Source organism: Colobus angolensis, unplaced genomic scaffold (genome assembly GCF_000951035.1).
Source record: "Colobus angolensis palliatus isolate OR3802 unplaced genomic scaffold, Cang.pa_1.0 Scaffold160, whole genome shotgun sequence".
NCBI classification, from domain to species: Eukaryota; Metazoa; Chordata; class Mammalia; order Primates; family Cercopithecidae; genus Colobus; species Colobus angolensis.
In genome coordinates, this window is record NW_012114711.1 from 8,514,590 (window position 1) to 8,533,841 (window position 19,252).

The 19,252-nt window shown below is 43.1% G+C and overlaps 1 protein-coding gene across 1 annotated transcript in view; it reads left to right on the forward strand.

Moving 5' to 3' along the window:
• The window catches only part of EDEM1 (ER degradation enhancer, mannosidase alpha-like 1), a 32,765-nt gene extending 13,732 nt beyond the window's left edge, over positions 1 to 19,033 (forward strand). Inside the window, exons 4-12 of the mRNA XM_011937258.1 lie at positions 846 to 1,017; positions 2,040 to 2,223; positions 4,135 to 4,309; positions 6,259 to 6,379; positions 7,198 to 7,368; positions 9,215 to 9,288; positions 10,147 to 10,243; positions 12,406 to 12,609; positions 14,906 to 19,033. Coding sequence (XP_011792648.1) covers positions 846 to 1,017; positions 2,040 to 2,223; positions 4,135 to 4,309; positions 6,259 to 6,379; positions 7,198 to 7,368; positions 9,215 to 9,288; positions 10,147 to 10,243; positions 12,406 to 12,609; positions 14,906 to 14,995 — 1,288 coding nt within the window. The 3' untranslated portion in view covers positions 14,996 to 19,033. The remainder of the gene's footprint in view (positions 1 to 845; positions 1,018 to 2,039; positions 2,224 to 4,134; positions 4,310 to 6,258; positions 6,380 to 7,197; positions 7,369 to 9,214; positions 9,289 to 10,146; positions 10,244 to 12,405; positions 12,610 to 14,905) is intronic.
• Positions 19,034 to 19,252: the final 219 nt, after the last annotated feature.

The window sequence follows — 19,252 nt, forward strand, 5'->3', positions numbered from 1 at the left end:
TTCATTTTAGAGCAGGGTCTTGCTCTGTTGCCCAGGCTGGAGTGCAGTGGTGCTGTCACGGCTCACTGTAGCCTTGAACTCCTGGGCTCAAGTGATCCTCCAACCTCAGCCTCCCAAGTAGCTGGGACTACAGGCAAATGTCACCATGCCCAGCTTCTGTTTTTTATGAGTGTTTTCCCCAAGTAAAATAAATCAAGAGTACTAATACTAATAAGTAATATTTATTCTGAGAACAATTAGTATGCTCTTTTTTTTTTTTTTTTTTTTTTTTAAGAGACAGAGTCCTGCTTTGTTACCCGGCTAAAGTGTAGTGGCATGATCATAGCAGCCTTCAACTTCTAGGTTCAAGAGATCGTCCTGCCTCAGCCTCCCAAGTAGCTGGGACTACTGGTGTGTGCCACTACACCTGGCTAAGTTTTTTTTATTTTTAATAGAAACAGGGTCTTGCTTTGTTGCCCAGGTTAGTCTTGAATGCCTGGCCTCAAGAGATGCATCTCCCTTGGCAAAGTGCTGGGACTACAGGCGTGAGCCACCACACCCAGCCAACTCCCTTTTCTTAATGCTCTAAGATTTAGATTACCAAAATTGTTAATATTTTAAATAGTATTGTTTTTGGTAGTCTCGGATAAATGATTCCCTTTCTCTCTTTTAGTAATATGGTTAACAAAAATCAATCGTGTATTATTAGAGCTAGAAAGGAATTCAAGAGGCCATTAAGTCAGGTCTCTCTGATGTCAGGCAGTTCTGAGTCTGTGGATATGAACATACTTCTATCTTTCTGAATTGGATTATGTGCATTTACAAGCAACATGATTGTATTATCTTTTTGTTCTTCCTGTCATTAGGGTCCTGGGAAGCCTCCTTTCTGCTCACAGAATAATAACCGATTCCAAGCAGCCCTTTGGTGACATGACAATTAAGGACTATGATAATGAGTTGTTATATATGGCCCATGACCTGGCAGTGCGGCTCCTCCCTGCTTTTGAAAACACCAAGACAGGGATCCCGTATCCTCGGGTGGGTAGACTGGTTTGACCCTTTGTGTTTGACAATTCACCATCTTCCTGAATTAAAATTCTTTGTTTATTAATTTATTTGGGAGAAGGAATGGGATGGAGGTAGATGAGAAAAGCAGTATCCTTAGAAGAATTTGGCCTTAAATATGATGTAAATATTTTAAAATTCATTCAGCATTTACTGAGCGTCCACTGTATGAAAGGCAGCGATATATCTGACTTAGTCCTTGCCCTTAAAGAGTTGATGTTCTGTGAAGTTCAGTATTCTTACATGTGTGATTTGTATTCTCTGCTAGAAAGCAGTGTCGGGAGTTTGTCTTCATCTCTGATTTGGGTATATTTTCCCAGAGATCCTCACATGGGTATTGTGGGAGCTCATTGAGTGAGCTTTTCATTGCTTCACATGGATCTGTCAAATAGGGCTGCACAGACCAGCAAGTTTGCTGATTTAAATGCCAGGATCTGGAATTAGATTATATATTTGTGACATCTGATTTGCTAAGCCCAGAACTCCTCTGGTAATTGAGTCAGCCTTTTAGGTAACTGGCTGAGAACTGCCAGAGGACAGAGCCTTCATGATGAAACTGGCTGTCATATTCTGGTAGTGCCTCCTTTCTCTCCTGGTTTGAGGTTTGTTTAGGTGCTGAGCAGGAGTGAGTTCATAGTGGTTTATTTAAAATTTAGAAGAAACTCTATAGTTTTCCTTTGTTTCTAACCCTAAAGCCTGGTGCTTGTGTTACCATGAAGAAAACCTGCTGGAAAGAGAAGGTTTAGTGAAGTGTTATAGCCATTCCCTGAAGACTGGCCCTTATTAATAAAGCAAGGCTCTGCTGTTATTTATTTTCTTGTTTGTGTCTTTTACATTTAATTCCCATATTCACCTCAGATGTATCTTGGAAGGCAGGGGACTGATTCACCGTGGTAAGCTTGCTTTACTAGCTGAGTGTAGTCTCTGAGACCTGGCTTTTCAGCCCTGTGGATTCCCTAAGTTTTGTCACAGTCTTTGTCTCTTCCCTTCCCCAGGTGAATCTAAAGACAGGAGTTCCTCCTGACACCAATAATGAGACATGCACAGCGGGAGCCGGTTCCCTCCTGGTGGAATTCGGGATTCTGAGTCGACTGCTGGGGGACTCCACATTTGAGTGGGTAGCCAGGCGAGCAGTGAAAGCCCTTTGGAACCTCCGGAGCAATGATACGGGATTACTAGGTGTGGCACCTTTACCCGCCACTGGGACTGCACACTGCTTGGTCCCCTTGCCTTGCATCTTTGGGCTCTGCCCCTTTTTCACTCTTTAACTCAATTGACAACGCAGAAAGAATTGTGTCAGCTGTGTCTAATTTCTTTATGTGACCGTTTGCAGAGAGGCTACATGGTCTGATGGAAAAGAATAAAGTTTTTGTGTTTGAGGGCTTCCTTCTGATTTGGATCCGCTGGCATATTCTACTTGAAAATTATTGTTAATGGAAATGCCATAAAAAGAACTGCCTCTGAGGCAGATTTTATTGCTTCAATATAAGGTTCTAAATATAGGAATTTAGAGTTACTGATGGAGCAGCTTTTTCCTTTTAAAAAATCTGGGCCTGTGGTAGTAGATTGAAACTCCAGATTAAACCTGTATGAGGTGGGTTTTTTTCCCTTAAGAATGTTTGATCAAGATGTTACTTAAAAATTATTATGGAAAATTTCAGAGTATAGTAGAGAGAAACTATGATGAATAATAACCCCTATGTACGCATCATTTATCTTCACTAATTATCAGTATTTTGCTAACTCAAGGTGTTATTTTATTTATTTATTTTGAGATAGGGTCTCACTGTGTCACTCAGGCTGGAGTTCAGTGGTGCGATCTTGGCTCACTGTGGCCTCCACCTGCCGGGCTCAGTGATCCTCCTGCCTCAGCCTCCCACGTAGCTGAGATGACTGGTATGTGCCACCATGCCCAGCTAATTTTGTTTATTTTATGTAGAGATAGGGTCTCACTATGTTGCCTGAGTAGTCTCAAACTCCTGAGCTCAAGCGATTCTCCCACCTTGGCTTCACAAAGTACTGGAATTACAGGTGTAAGCCACTGTGCCCGGCCTGGGTGTTATTTTAACGCATGTAACTGTCTTAAGTTCTGAAATTTATGTATACATTTGTTGTGTTTAACAACAGCAATAGAAATAAAGAAGTCACTCAGATTGTCAACTTGTCACCAATAGTTGACCAGTGTCACCTCAGATGGTCAACTTTTTAGGTTTCCATAGACCCTTTCAGCCTGGCATGTGTAACTTTTACATATTTTTCATTATAATATAAACAAATATTTTGATTCTGCCTGAATATGGCAGCTTATTTGTTTCCAAGTTGGTGCCTTGCTTTCATAATTACCACTTTTGTTGTTTTTATTATTAAAAAAAATTTATCCTTTCCCTTTTCTTTTCTTTTTTTTTTTTTTGTCTTTTGAGACAGGGTCTCCCTCTGTCACCCAGGCTGGATGGCAGTGGCACCATCTCTGCTCACTGCAACCTCTGCCTCTCAGGCTCAAGTGATCCATGGGCTCAAGTGAACCCTCCCATCTCAGCCTCCTGAGTAGCTGGCACTACAGGCACCCCGCATCGCACCCAGCTAATTTTTTGTATTTTTGGTAGAGACAGGGTTTCACCATGTTGCCCAGGCTGGTCTCGAACTCCTGAACTCAAGCGATCCACCTGCCTCGACCTCCCAAAGTGCTGGGATTATAAGTGTGAGCCATCATGCCTGGCTACTTTTTCTTTTTAAAATCATCTTTTTTTGGATAAATTCCCAGGAATGGCAGTACAGTTAAAAAGTCTGTGAAAAACTCTTGGGTTTTGAAATGCATCGTCAATCTGGAAAAGCAAAATGACAGACCTATTTTTATTTTGCATTAAATGTTTATCCCCATGTTTGTGTCAGTAAACGCTATATATTTAGAAAGATGTCTAGGCTAACTTAGTGATAAGACTGACAAAAATGTTAGATCCAAGCAGCCACTCCTCCTGTATGCCAAGGATAAAGGTGCTGAGGAGCAGTGTGGTTGGAGTAGGAGGTGTGTCCCCATCCATGTCCTCTCCGATGAGACAGTTGGGACCTCAAGTGCCTTGTTTATTTTTGCAGGCAATGTTGTGAACATTCAGACTGGCCATTGGGTTGGAAAGCAGAGTGGCCTGGGTGCCGGGCTGGACTCCTTCTATGAATACCTCTTGAAATCTTACATTCTCTTTGGTGAAAAAGAAGACCTAGAAATGTTTAATGCTGCATATCAGAGTATTCAGAACTACTTAAGAAGAGGGTATGTCTCCCTAACATCTCCTCTATTACCTTGTAAAGCAGATAGAATGCATTCTGAAGTGTTTGTATTTTTTTTAACATACAATCACAGGGTCTTTTATCTCTGCCCTCACCTTACCACCTCTCCTAGTTTGTCAGTCATCTGGGGGCAAAGAGCTGTGTTAGCTTTCTGTCGCTGCATAGCATAGTACCCCAGAACCTAGTGGCTTAAAACAACAAGCATCATCTCATGAAGTTTCTTAGGGACAGTAATCCAGGAGCAGCTGAGCCAGTCACTCTGAGGATCTCTCCTGAAGATCTCTCCTGAGGTTGTTGTCAAGCTGGTGGCCAGGGCCACAGCCATGCCAAGACCTGATGGTGCTGGGAGATCCCTTCCAGGCTCACTTTGGTTGCTGGCAGGCTTCAGTTCCTCATTGGCTGTTGGCTGGAGGGCTCAGTTCTTTGCCAAGGGGCCTCTTTGTAGGTAGCTCATGGCCACTGGCTTCCCCCAGAATGAGTGATTGAGAGAAAAAGAGAGAAAGAAGCCAAAATGGCAGCCACAGTGCTTTCATGACTAATCTGGAAATGATATACCAATACTTCTGCCAGGCCGTTAGTCACCCAGATCAACCCTGATACATACAGTGTGGGAGGGGGCTGTGCAAGGGTGTGACTCACAGGAATAGAGGTTCTCAGGGGCTGTCTTAGAGACTTGTTGCTACTACAGGGGCTGACACATCCCAGTGTTTAACTGTGGCTTTAATTGCAGATCAATCTGCAATGCAGGACAATTATTTGCAGGACAATGTTTTGGTTCTATTACTTTCCAAAGAATTGTTAGGATTGGTCTTTATACTTGGTGATAGAAAGGACAATTACCACATTTTTTTTTCTCTCCGAGTTTGTTTAAAACAATGTTATTCACTATTTTTTGTTATGCATCCAGGATGACAGGAGAGAGAGAGAGCCATTTGAAGCTACAATGGCTTCTACCTAGTGTCACTCTCTTATCCCAGGTCTTTCTTTCTTTTTTTTTTTTTGAGTCAGAGTCTTGCTCTGCCACCCAGGCTGGAGCGCAGTGGTACGATCTTGGCTTACTGCAACCTCTGCCTCCTGGGTTCAAGCGATTCTTCTGTCTCAGCCTCCTGGGTAGCTGGGACTATAGGCACATGCCACCATGCCTTGCTGATTTTTGTATTTTTAGTAGAGATGGGGTTTCACCATGTTGGTCAGGCTGGTCTCAAAATCCTGACCTCGTGATCTGCCTGCCTCGGCCTCCCAAAGTGCTGGTATTACGGGTATGAACCACCACACCTGGCCCCCAGATCTTTCTTTGTATGTATTTCTATGTTGAGTGTCCAGTTTTAGTGCAAGTGATAGCTACTGAGCTTCCAGCTTGGTAGGATTTTCTTGGGTCCATTTCTACATTGCTGTTGTAGGAACCACTTGTATGTACTGTGTTTAAGTAAGGGGCCTTTTGGGTGGAATTTATTTATTTTTGCTTCTAAAAGCCACAAACTAAATTGAGCAGTAATCCCCAAGGGTCTTGCTCTGATGCATTTCTCTAGGCCCATGCTGTAGGGCATTACTAGAGAAGAGACTCTTTGTACCAAAAGAACCAAGTTTTTCTGCTCAGGTGAAATCCAGCATAGGCCCATGCTATATACTGAATTCTCTTATGTGGCAGGGCTCTTAAATGCAAAGCTCAAAGTGCTTTCTGCAGAATACTGTGAAATCCTGACATACTATAATGGCTGCATTAGGAACTTTGATCCTGTGGTAAATATTATCTTCTGCTAGAGTCTAATGTAGATAGTTAAAGGCAGTCTGTCTCCAAAGGTTTAAGGAATGAGTTAGGAGAAAAAATTAATGTTAATTCCATTTAAATGAAACTACCAGCAGCTGCTGGAGAGGTAGAGATCTGTCAGTGAGCTTTCTTTTCATCAGTGAATGTGCTGCTTGGGTTTGCAGGCGGGAAGCCTGCAATGAAGGAGAAGGAGACCCCCCACTCTATGTCAACGTGAACATGTTCAGTGGGCAGCTGATGAACACCTGGATTGACTCTCTACAGGCCTTTTTCCCTGGACTGCAGGTATTTTGCAATCAGATTTCCTAAGAATAACCATTCACCGGAAAGGGCTTCTCCCTTCCTTTCTTTCTTTTCTAATAGCCTGAGCATTCTCTGTCTCCTTTGGATTTGGGAGGTCACTAACACTATATGTCTTCATCTCTCTGTGAAATTAGTCTCCAGAATATTGAACAGAGCCATTCCACACAATTGCAAAACCATGCTTGAGAAGTGACTGTATGTGATTTTTGTTTTTGTTTGTTTGTTTTTGTTTTGAGATTAAGTCTTGCTCTGTTGCCCAGGCTGGAGTGCAGTGGCACAATCTCGGCTCACTGCAACCTCTGCCTCCCGGGTTCAAGAGATTCTCCTGCCTCAGTCTCCAGAGTAGCTGGGATTACAGGCGCCCACCATCACACCCGACTAGTTTTTGGTACTTTTAGTAGAGATGGGGTTTCACCATGTTGTCCAGGCTGGTCTCAAACTCCAGGCCTTAGGTGATCTGCCCGCCTCAGCCTCCCAAATTGCTGGGATTACTGGCATGAGGCACTGCGCTGGGCTGTGTGTGAGTTTTGGATAATTATCCCTGAGTTGTTTATTCCTTGTTCATTAGTACACGTACTCTGTTTTTCTGTTTGCAGTTCACATCAATTTGGCATTAGTGACCAGATAGGGAGGGCATTTATTTGTCTGGGTTGTCACTTTTGGGTTGGTTTTGTCTTTAACCGTATGTATAGGTCAAGTAAGAACTCGGGGGTAGAGAAGAGCCCAGGCAGGCCCTTTGTGGCATGTCTTGTCACTCTAGGAATGGTATCTCAGCCTGATGACCTGTGTCCTCTCCTTAGGTGCTGATAGGAGATGTGGAAGATGCCATCTGCCTTCATGCCTTCTACTATGCCATATGGAAACGATATGGTGCCCTCCCTGAGAGATATAACTGGCAGCTGCAGGCCCCTGATGTTCTCTTCTACCCACTGAGACCAGAGTTAGTGGAATCCACATATCTCCTCTACCAGGTACTAGAGTTTTGTTTTGTTTTTCTCTCTTTCACTGCCTCCCCTGACCCCAGCAGTTTGTTGTTAATGAACATTTGCTGATTTAGGGTTATGTTGTTTCTTAGTGACTCTGATCGAGTTACCCCCTATCTGTAGTCTTGTTAGTGTTCAGTGTTATTCGTGACTTCACAGGACAGAGAAGGCATTTGCAGTGAAATATGTTTTTAACCTCATATTCTACAAAGCTGAATCATGTTTTTACCGTAGGACTTATATCTCACATCCTTAAATATTCATGAGGAAGATTTTGTACTAAGGTGTTTTCCAAATGTATTTGACCAGAAGACCCGTTTTTAGGACGCAATTCTGCACCAGTGTACTATGGAGCCCCGGTCTGTGTAACAACTATTCAGATAAAAAGAAAATTCATTTTCTTGGTTGTAAAGGAAATCATCTGGGATTCATCTGGATGCCTGTTTTTGTTTATATATGTATATAAACTAGTGTTCATCCTTTGTGAAATTACTTCAGTGGCAGAGGGAATGTGACTTTAACTGTGAAATGTCTTCTTCCTGACAGTTGAAGCCAGATATTTATACTTCTGTGCATGCCATACATATGTACACGCAGAGAGTCCTCCATTCACATGCACAGCAGCACGAGTGGTTAACTCACCAAGAAACTGACCTTGGTGAAATTCAGTAGGCCTGTAACAGATGTCCACCGTGGACCAGCCCTAGCAAGCAGAGCCTGAGTTTCAGAAACTCTGGTAGTGGGGCTAGCACTAAGGTTTAAATTTATTGATTCAACAATTTTTTTATACCGAATCCTTGCCATTTGCTTCAGATGAAAAAAGGGGAAAGAAATCCTATGAAACTGGTAGTAGTCCTCATGCCTAAAAAGGGACCTCCTGAGTTTTAGATAACCTCTAAAAAAAGGAAAAAGATGATAGACACCTGTTTGGCCTTTCTGAGCCCAGTAGAGCAAGGCTGTACACGGAGGATGGTGTGCCGATTACTGGCTGATTTCTCCTCTTAAGCTTAGTCCTGTAGCCTGTGAGCTTACTCCTCTTTGTTTCTTTCACTGCTTCTTTTGTGTTTTCAGCTTCTTCTTCACGTTGACAGAGATGTCTTGCACTCTACAGCTTTACCCTCTGAAGCCACACCCTGTGCACTTTTAATCTGGAGACTACTAACCTTGTTGTTTTCTTTGTTGCTGCAATCTGGTGCTAGGCATGAATTAAAGATCCCCAACTTTTAAACTGTTTGTTGGATAAAGGCTTATCTTCCCAGAGAAGTGTTTTTCTCTAGTAAAACCATCTAAGAGCATGTGTGAGAAGAGTAGGCAACTGAGGACTGATTTCTCAGGGTGACTAGAGAGGAAAGGGTGGCCGCTTCCTTTTACATTTTGGAAAGTCTTGTTCCCATCAGCCTTTCCTCATGGTGCCATAACTGGAATGGTGGCAAGGTCCTGTTTCCTGTGCCTGTGTCTTAAGTTTCTGGAGAGTTCCAAGGCAAGATAGAAATTGGATTTGTTCTCAGATATGGTGCTATCAGGGTGGGCATTGTTTTATTTCTAATCATGATGGGAACCAAAGTAGAGTATTGTTCTACCCTGGAACAGATGGTCTTACCCCTGGCTAAAGTTAAACAAGTCACAGGTACGCTTTGATGTGAACTGACGGAATACCTTAGTCCTCTAACCGTTGTGACCCTGCAAGGTAAAGGACCTGGGCCCTGTTTCTTCCTTTGTCTGGCGACTCGTCTCCATGGGGAAACCCCGCAGTCACCCCGCAGTCACCATGATATTTGTCGTTGGCATGTCTTCCAAGCCCATGCTGGATCACATTCTCTCGTGTTCTCTCTAGGCAACCAAGAATCCCTTCTACCTCCATGTAGGAATGGATATTCTGCAGAGTCTGGAAAAGTACACAAAAGTCAAGTCAGTTTTCTAAGTTCCTTCCTTTTTCTGTCAGCCACTTTTATTTCAAATTGTTTTGGGGAAATATCCTAGTTTGCATTTTAATTTATAGAACCCAGTCATTAATGTTACATTTACAGGGAAATTGCTTACCTTTTGGTGTAGTAGAACCTTTCCGTTGTAGTGAGACCTGCCCTTTTTTTTCTGTGAGGTTCTAGCAGATTATGGGTGTTCATTCTAACTTCTTTCCTCTAGTTATACAATAACACATACACTAAAATGTTTAGGGAGTACAGAAAATATAAAGCAGTAGAATATTGTCACTGTAATCTCCACATACAGAGAAAACTGTAGTCAGTATTGAAATGTATGTACTTATAATCTTTTAAATATATTTTTATATATGATGTGTGTGTATATGTATATATAAGAAACATACTCTGTGTTTCAATTTTGTGACATGCTTTTTTTTTTAACCCGCTATATCATGTTTTTCTTTTTAAAAAGTACTATCTTAAATAATAAGTCAATTCTCAATAATAAGTCAATTCTACAAGTATTAGGACTAGACATTTAAATTAGTCCTTTTAAATTTGTTGCCAATCATTTTCTTGGTGCCATGTTATGCTTCTGGTCAGCCCCCTGCCACCACCCCCACACCCTGTAACTCACCTGATAATTTAGCAGCCAAAAGCACTTGCTAAATAAATTTGCAAACAATCCAGGCTATAAAAAAGGAGAGCCCTACAGTGTAAACATAGTTTCATATGGTGCTGGATGACTGGTTGATTATTCTGATAAGAGAATGTTTCTGCTTCTTAAGTGAATCAGCAGGTGGGAAGGAAGAGAGGCAGGACTGACCTGATGATTGTTTTGTAGGTGTGGGTACGCCACGCTGCATCACGTCATTGACAAGTCCACAGAAGACCGGATGGAGAGCTTCTTTCTCAGTGAGACCTGTAAATACTTGTATCTGGTATGTGTGTTGCAAGATGAACCCAGAAATACTTAGTATTGCTTAGAGCGAGCATTCGCATAGTCTTCTATCTGACAGATAGAAGCACAGAAGCTGTGCTTACTGGGCACAGCTACATGCTGGACATTCTGCATTCCCAGGATGCAAATGCTGTCAGAACCAAAGGATGTTACTATCTTCTTTCATGGTTTCCAACCTTGTTGAAAAGTCATTTGTCAGGTAAACCGAGAATTGAACTTATGATTACAAACTTATGACGTTAACAGGGCGAGTTTTAGAGTAAAAGGAAGGTGACCCTGTAGGGTGTGCTAGGTGGGAAACGCTGGTAATGAATGATACAGAACCAGCGTTAGTGTGGTGGTAGGGGAAGACGCCTCTGAGGAAGAGAGCTGTGTTCATAATGGCTTCTCACTTTCCTTGATGTATGTGATCTTGGCCAAGACCTGCAGCTCAGCCTTGTCTCTGTCCATATACACATCCTCAGGCACGTGATTATGTATGTGTGTGTGTGTGTGTGTGTTTGTGTACGTGTGTGTGTGTAGAGAGAATTTCTGGACCTGGATGAAACCTTTGGTATTACCTAATGTTCATATGTTCATTATTTCCCTCACAAGAACTACAGCCTACACAGAGGTCAGGCGACTTGTCTGTAGTATGGGGGTGGCTGTGGCAGAACTGAAATGTGAACTGTGGTCCTGACTCCCTGTCTGGTGATCTTTCCACCTCACCGCTCTTCCTCCTGCATACAGTTGCTCTCGTGCCCTCCTGCCACTTTCCTCAGTATGGCCACATGGAAACAGAGGACAGGATTTCCAGGTTAGAAGATAGCATGGCAACTGAGAACTTGGGCAGAGGGTCAGAGATAGAAGCAGCTGTGATAAATTGCATTTATCTAGTTCCATGGTTCCTAGGCCTGGGGCTAGTTGTGTCCAAATCACCCTGGGGCCCTTGCTAAGATTACAGCCATATTGAGTTGGAATCTTTAGAACAAGCGTTCTCAGAAATCTGTCATTTTGACAAGTGCCTCCAGTGGTTTCACGTGAGCCAGGTTTTGGAGCTGCCGGTCTAATCCATTAAGATGATACTCTTCTGTGTCTAGTGTCTTTTCACAGACGACTGCAGAGGTATGTCCACCAGCAGCCGATGTGGTCTGTCCAGTGGGAAGACAGCTGTCCTGCGGTCGATTCCTGTGTGTGCAGTGGTTCTTGCTGTCCATGCAGGTGGCTCAGGTCTGCTAAATCAGGCTGGTCAGAGCCTAGCTGCGTATTTCCATCCAGCAGCCGGTGGTGTCAGAAGGACGTTAACAGGGCGAGTTTTAGAGTAAAAGGAAGGTGACCCTGTAGGGTGTGCTAGGTGAAAGAACCTAGAGTCTAGGGAGAGGAAAACCTGTGGTCTGCCCCGTTCTTCTCTTGTTACTGTGTAAACATTGACAAGCTGCACTGAATCTCATTTTTCCTCATCTTGAAATAGTTTAGGTGACCAATACCGTTTCAAAGAATTTCTAGGTATTCATTCAACATTCACGGAACATTTGCCTTCTCCTGCACTGTTGCATCCCATATTGGGTTAGATGTTCTTTCTAGATGCTCTTTTGTTCCATGTTACATGCACCATTGAGGGAAGGACTGTGCCTTGTGGCCCATTGCGTCTTCAGAGCCCAACCCTTGTTGTGCAAGAAATGAACTGAATGTTGGCAGATGTCTTGGGCTCTGTGCTAGGCCCAGGGGATATGGTGATGGATAAAACTTGGTTCCTCCCTGCCAGCATTTACAGTTCAGGGACTAGGTGTCTGTGAGGTTGGGTGTAGTTCTAGAATTCCAGCAGGAGAACTCTTAGGTAGCACATGGGAATCATCCAGCAAACTTTTATAGACTACCTGTGCTTGGGCCTTAGCCTTGGAATTTCTGAGTCTCTGCGTCTGGGCAGGATATGTGTAGGGAAGAGGCAGGTCTAGGTATCTGAGTTTAGATGAAGCAGGTGATTCTGCCTTGCAGCCTGGGTTGGGCACCACAGTTGTCAGTCAATTCCTTTTCACCCAGTTGTCACTGAGAAGCATGAGGTCCAAGCAAATTCTCCTCCCTGAGTAGCTGGGACACTCCCCCATGATTCAGTTCCAAGTGTGCTACAATTATTGGTTGTATCTTTTTTTCCCTTCCCTCTAGCTGTTTGATGAAGACAATCCAGTACACAAGTCTGGAACCAGATACATGTTCACAACAGAGGGACACATTGTATCTGTGGATGAGCATCTTCGGGAATTGCCATGGAAGGAATTCTTCTCTGAAGAGGGAGGGCAGGACCAAGGGGGAAAGTCTGTGCACAGGCCGAAACCTCACGAGTTAAAAGTCATCAACTCCAGCTCCAATGTGAGTTGCTTTCTCCAGGGGTGATTTGCATATATAGGAAGAGAAAATACTACGAATTCCTTAGTTGTTCAGACTTCCTGATGGAAAATTGATGGTGTACGCAGATTGGGAGATTTGAAAACACCTCCTAAAGACACCATCTGTATAGATGTTGTCAGGGTGTAGGGAAACCACAGGAGCAGCAGTGGCATCATCACTGCTGGCTGCAGGTGCCAGTGGAGAGAGTGGCTACAGGTTCCTGGAAGAGGGGAGTCTTGTGGGAGGAGCAGCCACTCAGCAGGAGCCACCGCTCAGAGCTGACTTCTGTGGCCTTGCCTGGAGGGAGCCAGCCGAGTCAACATGTGACCCCTCCCTGCTCCCCCACTTGCCTGCTGGAGCATCTTCTTGGCTGCCTGGGGCAGAAGCTGGAGGCCGAGGGAGCCTGTTGATATGATCCATCAGTGGACCTGGAGGGGCAAATGGAAGACATTCAGCAAAATCATCTACCAGCAGCAGAAGAGAAAAAAGCGGTGATAGTCACGATGGTCCTAATGAAGATGCTCTTCGAAGTGCAGCAGACACCCACATTAATTTGAAGTAGGGCTTTATTCCACATGCCTAGATTGTCCTGAGAAGCAGCAGGAAAAATTTGGAAATGGAAGTCCTTGCATCCCTAGTGAAAGTATCAGGTAGTTGTGTTGATTTGAATCAAATAGGATGGTTTGGAAGTGAGGATAGGGAAATGTAGATCAGTCGAAATTTCAAATCTTGTCATCCCCCAGGGCCTCAGTGGTCAGGAGTTCGGCAGCCTCCCCACAGATGGGTTGCCTTGGCATTGGGGCTCCCTCTCATCGCAGACTGTGCTTCAGTGCTTTTCCATTAATGCCCCAGTAAAGGTCTTCACCATCAGTCTGTGAAGTAAATCGATAGGCCAGAGTGTAGATAACCACCTCCGCCCCCATTTCCATCGGTCGTGGAGCGCTGATTGAGTGGACAAAGCATAATCGGGAGGAAGGGGAAGGAGAGTGAGGGGGAAAAGTTAATAACAGCCAGCACTTGCAAATACATACCAGGGTTAACCTTTGCACCACTCTAAACGCTGACGTACGTTAACCTGTTTACTTCTCCAACAGCCCTGTGAGGGGTGGGTACTTTTAACGTCTCCATTTTACAGATGAAGAAAGGGAGGCACAGAGAGGTTCAGGTCCCACAGTGGAGCCAGGATTTGGACCCAGGCAGTGTCTTCTCTTTTAGGAAGGAGACATCTCTGACCTGCCACACTCGCTAATAGATCTGATCCCATGATTCCAGGCACCAGGGATTCAGGCCCTCAGAAGGGCTCCCAGTTCTGGGTGGGGCATGGCCTAGTGGGGAATCCAGTTCCATCCTAAGCGTTTGTCTGTAGTGCCGTTGAAACACAGAGGGCAGGGACTAATCTCCAGAGAAAATCAAGGCGGGATTCCCTGAGGAGGTCACTTGCTGGAGATCCTTGAAGGATGAGAAGGGGTATCCCAGAAAGGATGTTCAGGCAGAAGCAGTAGCACCTGCAAAAGCACAGAGATGTGGGCTTGGGGGGCAGTCGGGACCAATGGAAGGACCTGCCAGTCTTAATCTTGCCGGGGATGAGGAGCAGGGTGTAGTTAGTTCAACTACAGGGCATGGGGAAAATGTTTCTTTGGAGATGAAGCGGATAATGGATGTATTTAGACAACTGCTTCCAGGGATATCACAGTTGGTTAGTTCTCAAGATGTGCCTCTCCTTTGAGGAAAAAAAGTGGTGCGGGGGTCTTTAATTAAAAAAAAAATAGTAGTCTTAAGCATTTAGAGTTTAGTTGTGAATGAGAAAAACAGCTCAGAAAAACACATTGTTTTCAAATAGCAGAAATGTTTTCTGAAATTCTGGGTGTATTAAGGACCCCAGGGATGTGGCTTTCAGTCCTGGCCACTAAGTAGTTGCTGTGATGCCTTTTAGCCTCCCTGGATCTGCCATTTCTTTATCTATAAAGTGAGTGAGGATATTAAATTATGTCAGTGGTCTTCACCTGAGGGTGATTTTGCTGCTCAAGGGACATTGGAACAGTGTCTGGAGACGTTTTTGATTTTCACAACTGAGGCATAGGAGTTGCCACTGGCACCTAGTGGGAGAGGCAAGGGGTGCTGCTGACTGTCCTACAGTATACAGGCAGCTTCCACAACAGTTACCCACTTCCAAACGTCAGTAGGTCCCAGACTGAGAAACCCTGGATTAAGTCATTCAGTCACATTTTCTAAGATCAACATATGAGTTTTTAATTTTCCCTCGTTTTTGTCTTTCTAGTGCAATCGTGTACCTGATGAGAGGAGGTACTCCCTGCCCTTAAAGAGCATCTACATGCGACAGATTGACCAGATGGTTGGCTTGATTTGATCTGCTCTCTGTGAGGCCTCATCTTGAACCAGACCTTAACAACCTAACCCAGACCATGCCAAAGTCCAGTCTGAAATGGAAAGGACAGAAGTCTCGCTGTCCATGATGGTGTAGGAATTTGTGTGCAGCACCTCACCACATCTGGTTAATCCTTGCACACTTCAGTGTTTCTCTCCTGTTCAATGAATTGCCCTATTAAGGATATAATTTGAAGTGAGAAGGTACATGGAAATTGGCCTCTTATGACATGTTGATGTTATGAGCACAATAGATTGGGCATTCTTTGGATTGATGTTCATAGCTTTATACTTTATAACCTAAGTCTCTTTGCTGGCACCTGCTATACTGGAGTATTGCTATATCTTAAAAAAAATTTTTTGTATTATTTTTATTTTTTTGAGACAGGGTCTTGATATTTTTTTGAGACAGGGTTACCTGGGCTCAAGTGATCCTTCTGCCTCAACCTCCCGAGTAGCTGGGATTACAGGTGAGCACCAGTGTACCTGGCTAGCTACTTCTTTATTAGAAGATTGAGAATGAAATTTCTGCAAAAGGGTCTGTGGTTCATTTGGTATCCCTACTTAATTGCAGTGAAAATGTCATCCTTTCTGTTATTAGATAATTGGGCTCTTCCCTTGATATCCAACCATGATTTTGGATCACATGGGAGAAAAAATCATCCAGTTTTTCATGTATGCCTCAAGTAATCTTTACAGTGTTACAAATTATTTGCTTAAGAATAATGGTCTTAACCAGAATTCTTAACAGAGTCTCTTAAGTTATTATGTTATGGTCTAAGAGGTTAACTGACAGATCTTTTGGATGGTGTTTTGCATTTTGAATATGAACTTACCTGAGGAAATCCCATAGTTCTAGAATCAGGTGCTTTTTAGGAAGAGAACAATACCTAAGGTTGTCTGAGCTTCCATCTTTCTCATATTTCCTAAGCAAGGATTCTCAGTTCTGACCATATTTGGGTTAAAGTTCTGTTTTGTTTTTGTTTCCTATGTCTAGTGCCAATTAGCCAAATCAGGGAGAAAGAAATGATCACATGACTTTCTAGCATCCTTGAGCCATTTCTCTGTGTAATACAGGCTTTAGATTAGTGCCTTATATTGGTTTTGGTTTGGGCCACTGGATGTCACAGCTACTGCTACGGTTTCAGGAGGCCTTTTTAGCCACATAGTGAGACCATGGTGAAAGGGGGATGGAAATTGTTCGGTCAGTCTTTGCCTTTCAACCTGTAAAAGTAAGCATGTAGACGGAGGAAGCTGTGCTAAAATGCCTTCTTTCTTTTTTTGTTTTATTTTCTTAGCCAGAACATCTCTCTTTGATCCCACACTGATACACACCTGCTACTCTTACACAGTGCAGCAGGGTTGACTCTCACTCTGGCTTCCATGAAGCATCATGGGTGGAAACACATTCTAGTAAAAAGGGTAGGAAATCCCTAAAACTTCCAGCCTCACATACCACGGTTCTCACCTGTCACTGTTTGCCCACCTCTAAGGATTTCATGTGCATCTTTTCAAAGCTAGAAATAAACACTGTCTATGCTGCATTTTTAGTCAAAAGGGAGAAATCTTATTCCTTCTTAAAAATTTTAAGTATTATGGTTTTAAAAATATATAGTTCAGTTCTTTGAGATTTTTGAAAAGAGGATTTTCAGTAATAAACGTGCCATCTCTATCTTTTAAATATTTGTTACATTGTTTTAAAATAGAAAAAATAAAATGCTTCTATTTTACCTTTTTTCATTTCAGAAGCATTATTCTGTTTATTAACAATGTGCCATCTACTGAATGGAAAACTTTGAGAATAGTATATATATTTTAAATGTTTTCACTGACTGATTAAAAATGTTAAATAAACACGCACGCACGCATGCATGCACACACATGAGCATACTTGTACCTTTGTCTCTGGGCAAACAGAGGTAGGACTGTTAGTGACCCATTTGGGAATATAGAGCATCTCAGAGAAGGAGGTGAGTTCTTCGTGCCTGTGATTTCTCTTGGCGCTCCCCTCCTCTCCCGCTCTGGCTTCTGTGGTGGCAGTGGTGGGTAAGCACTCCAGTGTTCTCTGAATGAGGCATTTTGCCTGTCACTCGAGCAAGCCCGGTTATTCCTTCATCCTCATGCTCCTGGAATAGGGAATAGGGATCTCATGCTTGCAGAGTACAGAGTGCTGCAGGTGCTTCTCAGGGACCACAGCCTGTCAGGAAACGTGTTTTATGTTAAGTCCCAAACTCTCTTGACTTCTGGGTACTGGAATTAATACCAGTAGGTGAGACTGAGGGTGAGTGAGTTAGTACATATTAATCCTGGTTGTTGAGCTTCCAGACTACCCCGTCCGAAGTTTGATGCTATGTAGTCAGTGGTTTGTGCGGCTGGATGTCAGAAGGTTCTTTGAGCCAGTTTCAAAGGTTACTTGTTTTCTTTTTGGAAGTCAGAATGTTAACAACTGTGATATATCCTGCAGGGCTTTTGCAGTTTCTTCTGTTCTTGTTCTGAAATACTGGGTAGAGAATGGATGAGGAGGAGATTACCAAAGAAGTTGCTTTGCTCAGTGCTTTGCCCCAGGAATGCCTCAAATCTGAGTGGACTTCATCCTTTGTGGCAGCTCTGAGCCTGGCCCATCTTCCTATTCCCACGTGTAGCTAGTGTCTAGTGTCAGCTTTGCTCAGTGTGGTGGAAGCATTTTGCAGAACTGTTGTAGAAAGCTGCCTTATAGTTGGCTTGATGAAGCGAAATTCTCTCACAACAAACTTTCAAATCATTACAGGGGAGGCTTAGCTACTTTAGTTGATGTGACTGAGGAATCCCTTCTGGAAAAATAAGTGGCAAGGAAGGGTTTGCTAGCTCTCCATTTGCACTGGCCATGGTGAAAAACCAGCTTCTGTATTCAAATCTTCCGTTCATTTAAAAAAATTTTTTTCTGCAGTGCTTGTGCCAGAACGTATTCATTGTAACTGAATCCTCAGGGCTTTTCTTGTTTTAGATCATGGACTGTGCACGTGACACTTAAATAATTTTCTATGTATTTAAAGAAAAATGCACCAGGATGATATCTGTGCACATGACTATTAGAGGAGCGTCTGTAGGAAGTATCTGGTTTGGTCAGCGCAGTTGTGCAATCTGAGGGCCTTGTTTCCTCCTCCCCTTCCCCCTTCTCCCCACCAAAGGAAAATATCCCTCTTAATGATTTCTTAGTTCAGTTTACTGAATGATTGCCACCTGTAATTCCTCTTTGGATTGTGTAGACTCAACATGAGACATTCCTTTCTGCTTTTGGAGGGCACCAGAGGCCTTTCTCTTTGATAATTTTTTTTTTTGTCTGTTGACAAAAACAAAAACCTTTTTTCAAATTTAGTGCTGGTGAAAAGGTAGGGCTGAGTGATTACCTTAGCCACAGGGTGGCTGAGCAGGAACTTCAGAAGAAACTTCTGAGCTTTCCTGTCCATTCCCAGCATCCAGCTCCTATTCTAGTGCCTCTTCCCTGCAGGACAGGGACACCTTGGGAAAGCGAGGAGGTGGGGCGGGTTGGGCCGAGTGTCCCAGGTTTTGCAGGGCTCGGGGTTATGCTCCCGCTTGAATCCGGATGTGAATCTGGTAAAAATGTCAAGTACCTGTGGAAATCCCTGATTCTATACCCTCTTCCTTCTTTCTTCAAGGCAGAGGAATAGTATTTTTAAAGGTTATTTTGTTTTAATTTTAAATAGCAGAACAGAAGCTGCATTCTTATTTATTTTGCATAAGAAAGGTAAATCTTTTTACAAAAAAAGTATAGAGTTGGAAACTCTGGGAAAACTTACTGAAATACACAGATGCTTCTCTGTAATGTGCAATATGCTTTGCAACTTAGATGATATTTTATGTTTAATCTGTAAATAAGAAATGTATTTAAATTAAAAGGGATCTTTTTGTAAAAGGACCAAATGTTCTTTTATAAATGTAATAGGGAATATCTTGCTCTTTAAAATTTATTAGGATTTTTATGAGTAATTTTTATTAAAAGATTTCTTTTTTTGAGCTGTCATCTTGTTTCTCTTTTACATTCTCATGTAGACACATTACATGCAAGACAAACGGGAGAAAAATCTCTAAAGGAACTGCCCATCTAGATGAATAAAACCTTGCTTTTTATAGCTAAGCCCTAAGTAATACCTCCCCCGATGGAATTCCACTACATTTTTGTATGTCACACTCTTCCATTAAATGCCCTTCCCATGCGGGTCACAACTGCTTTTCATGACCT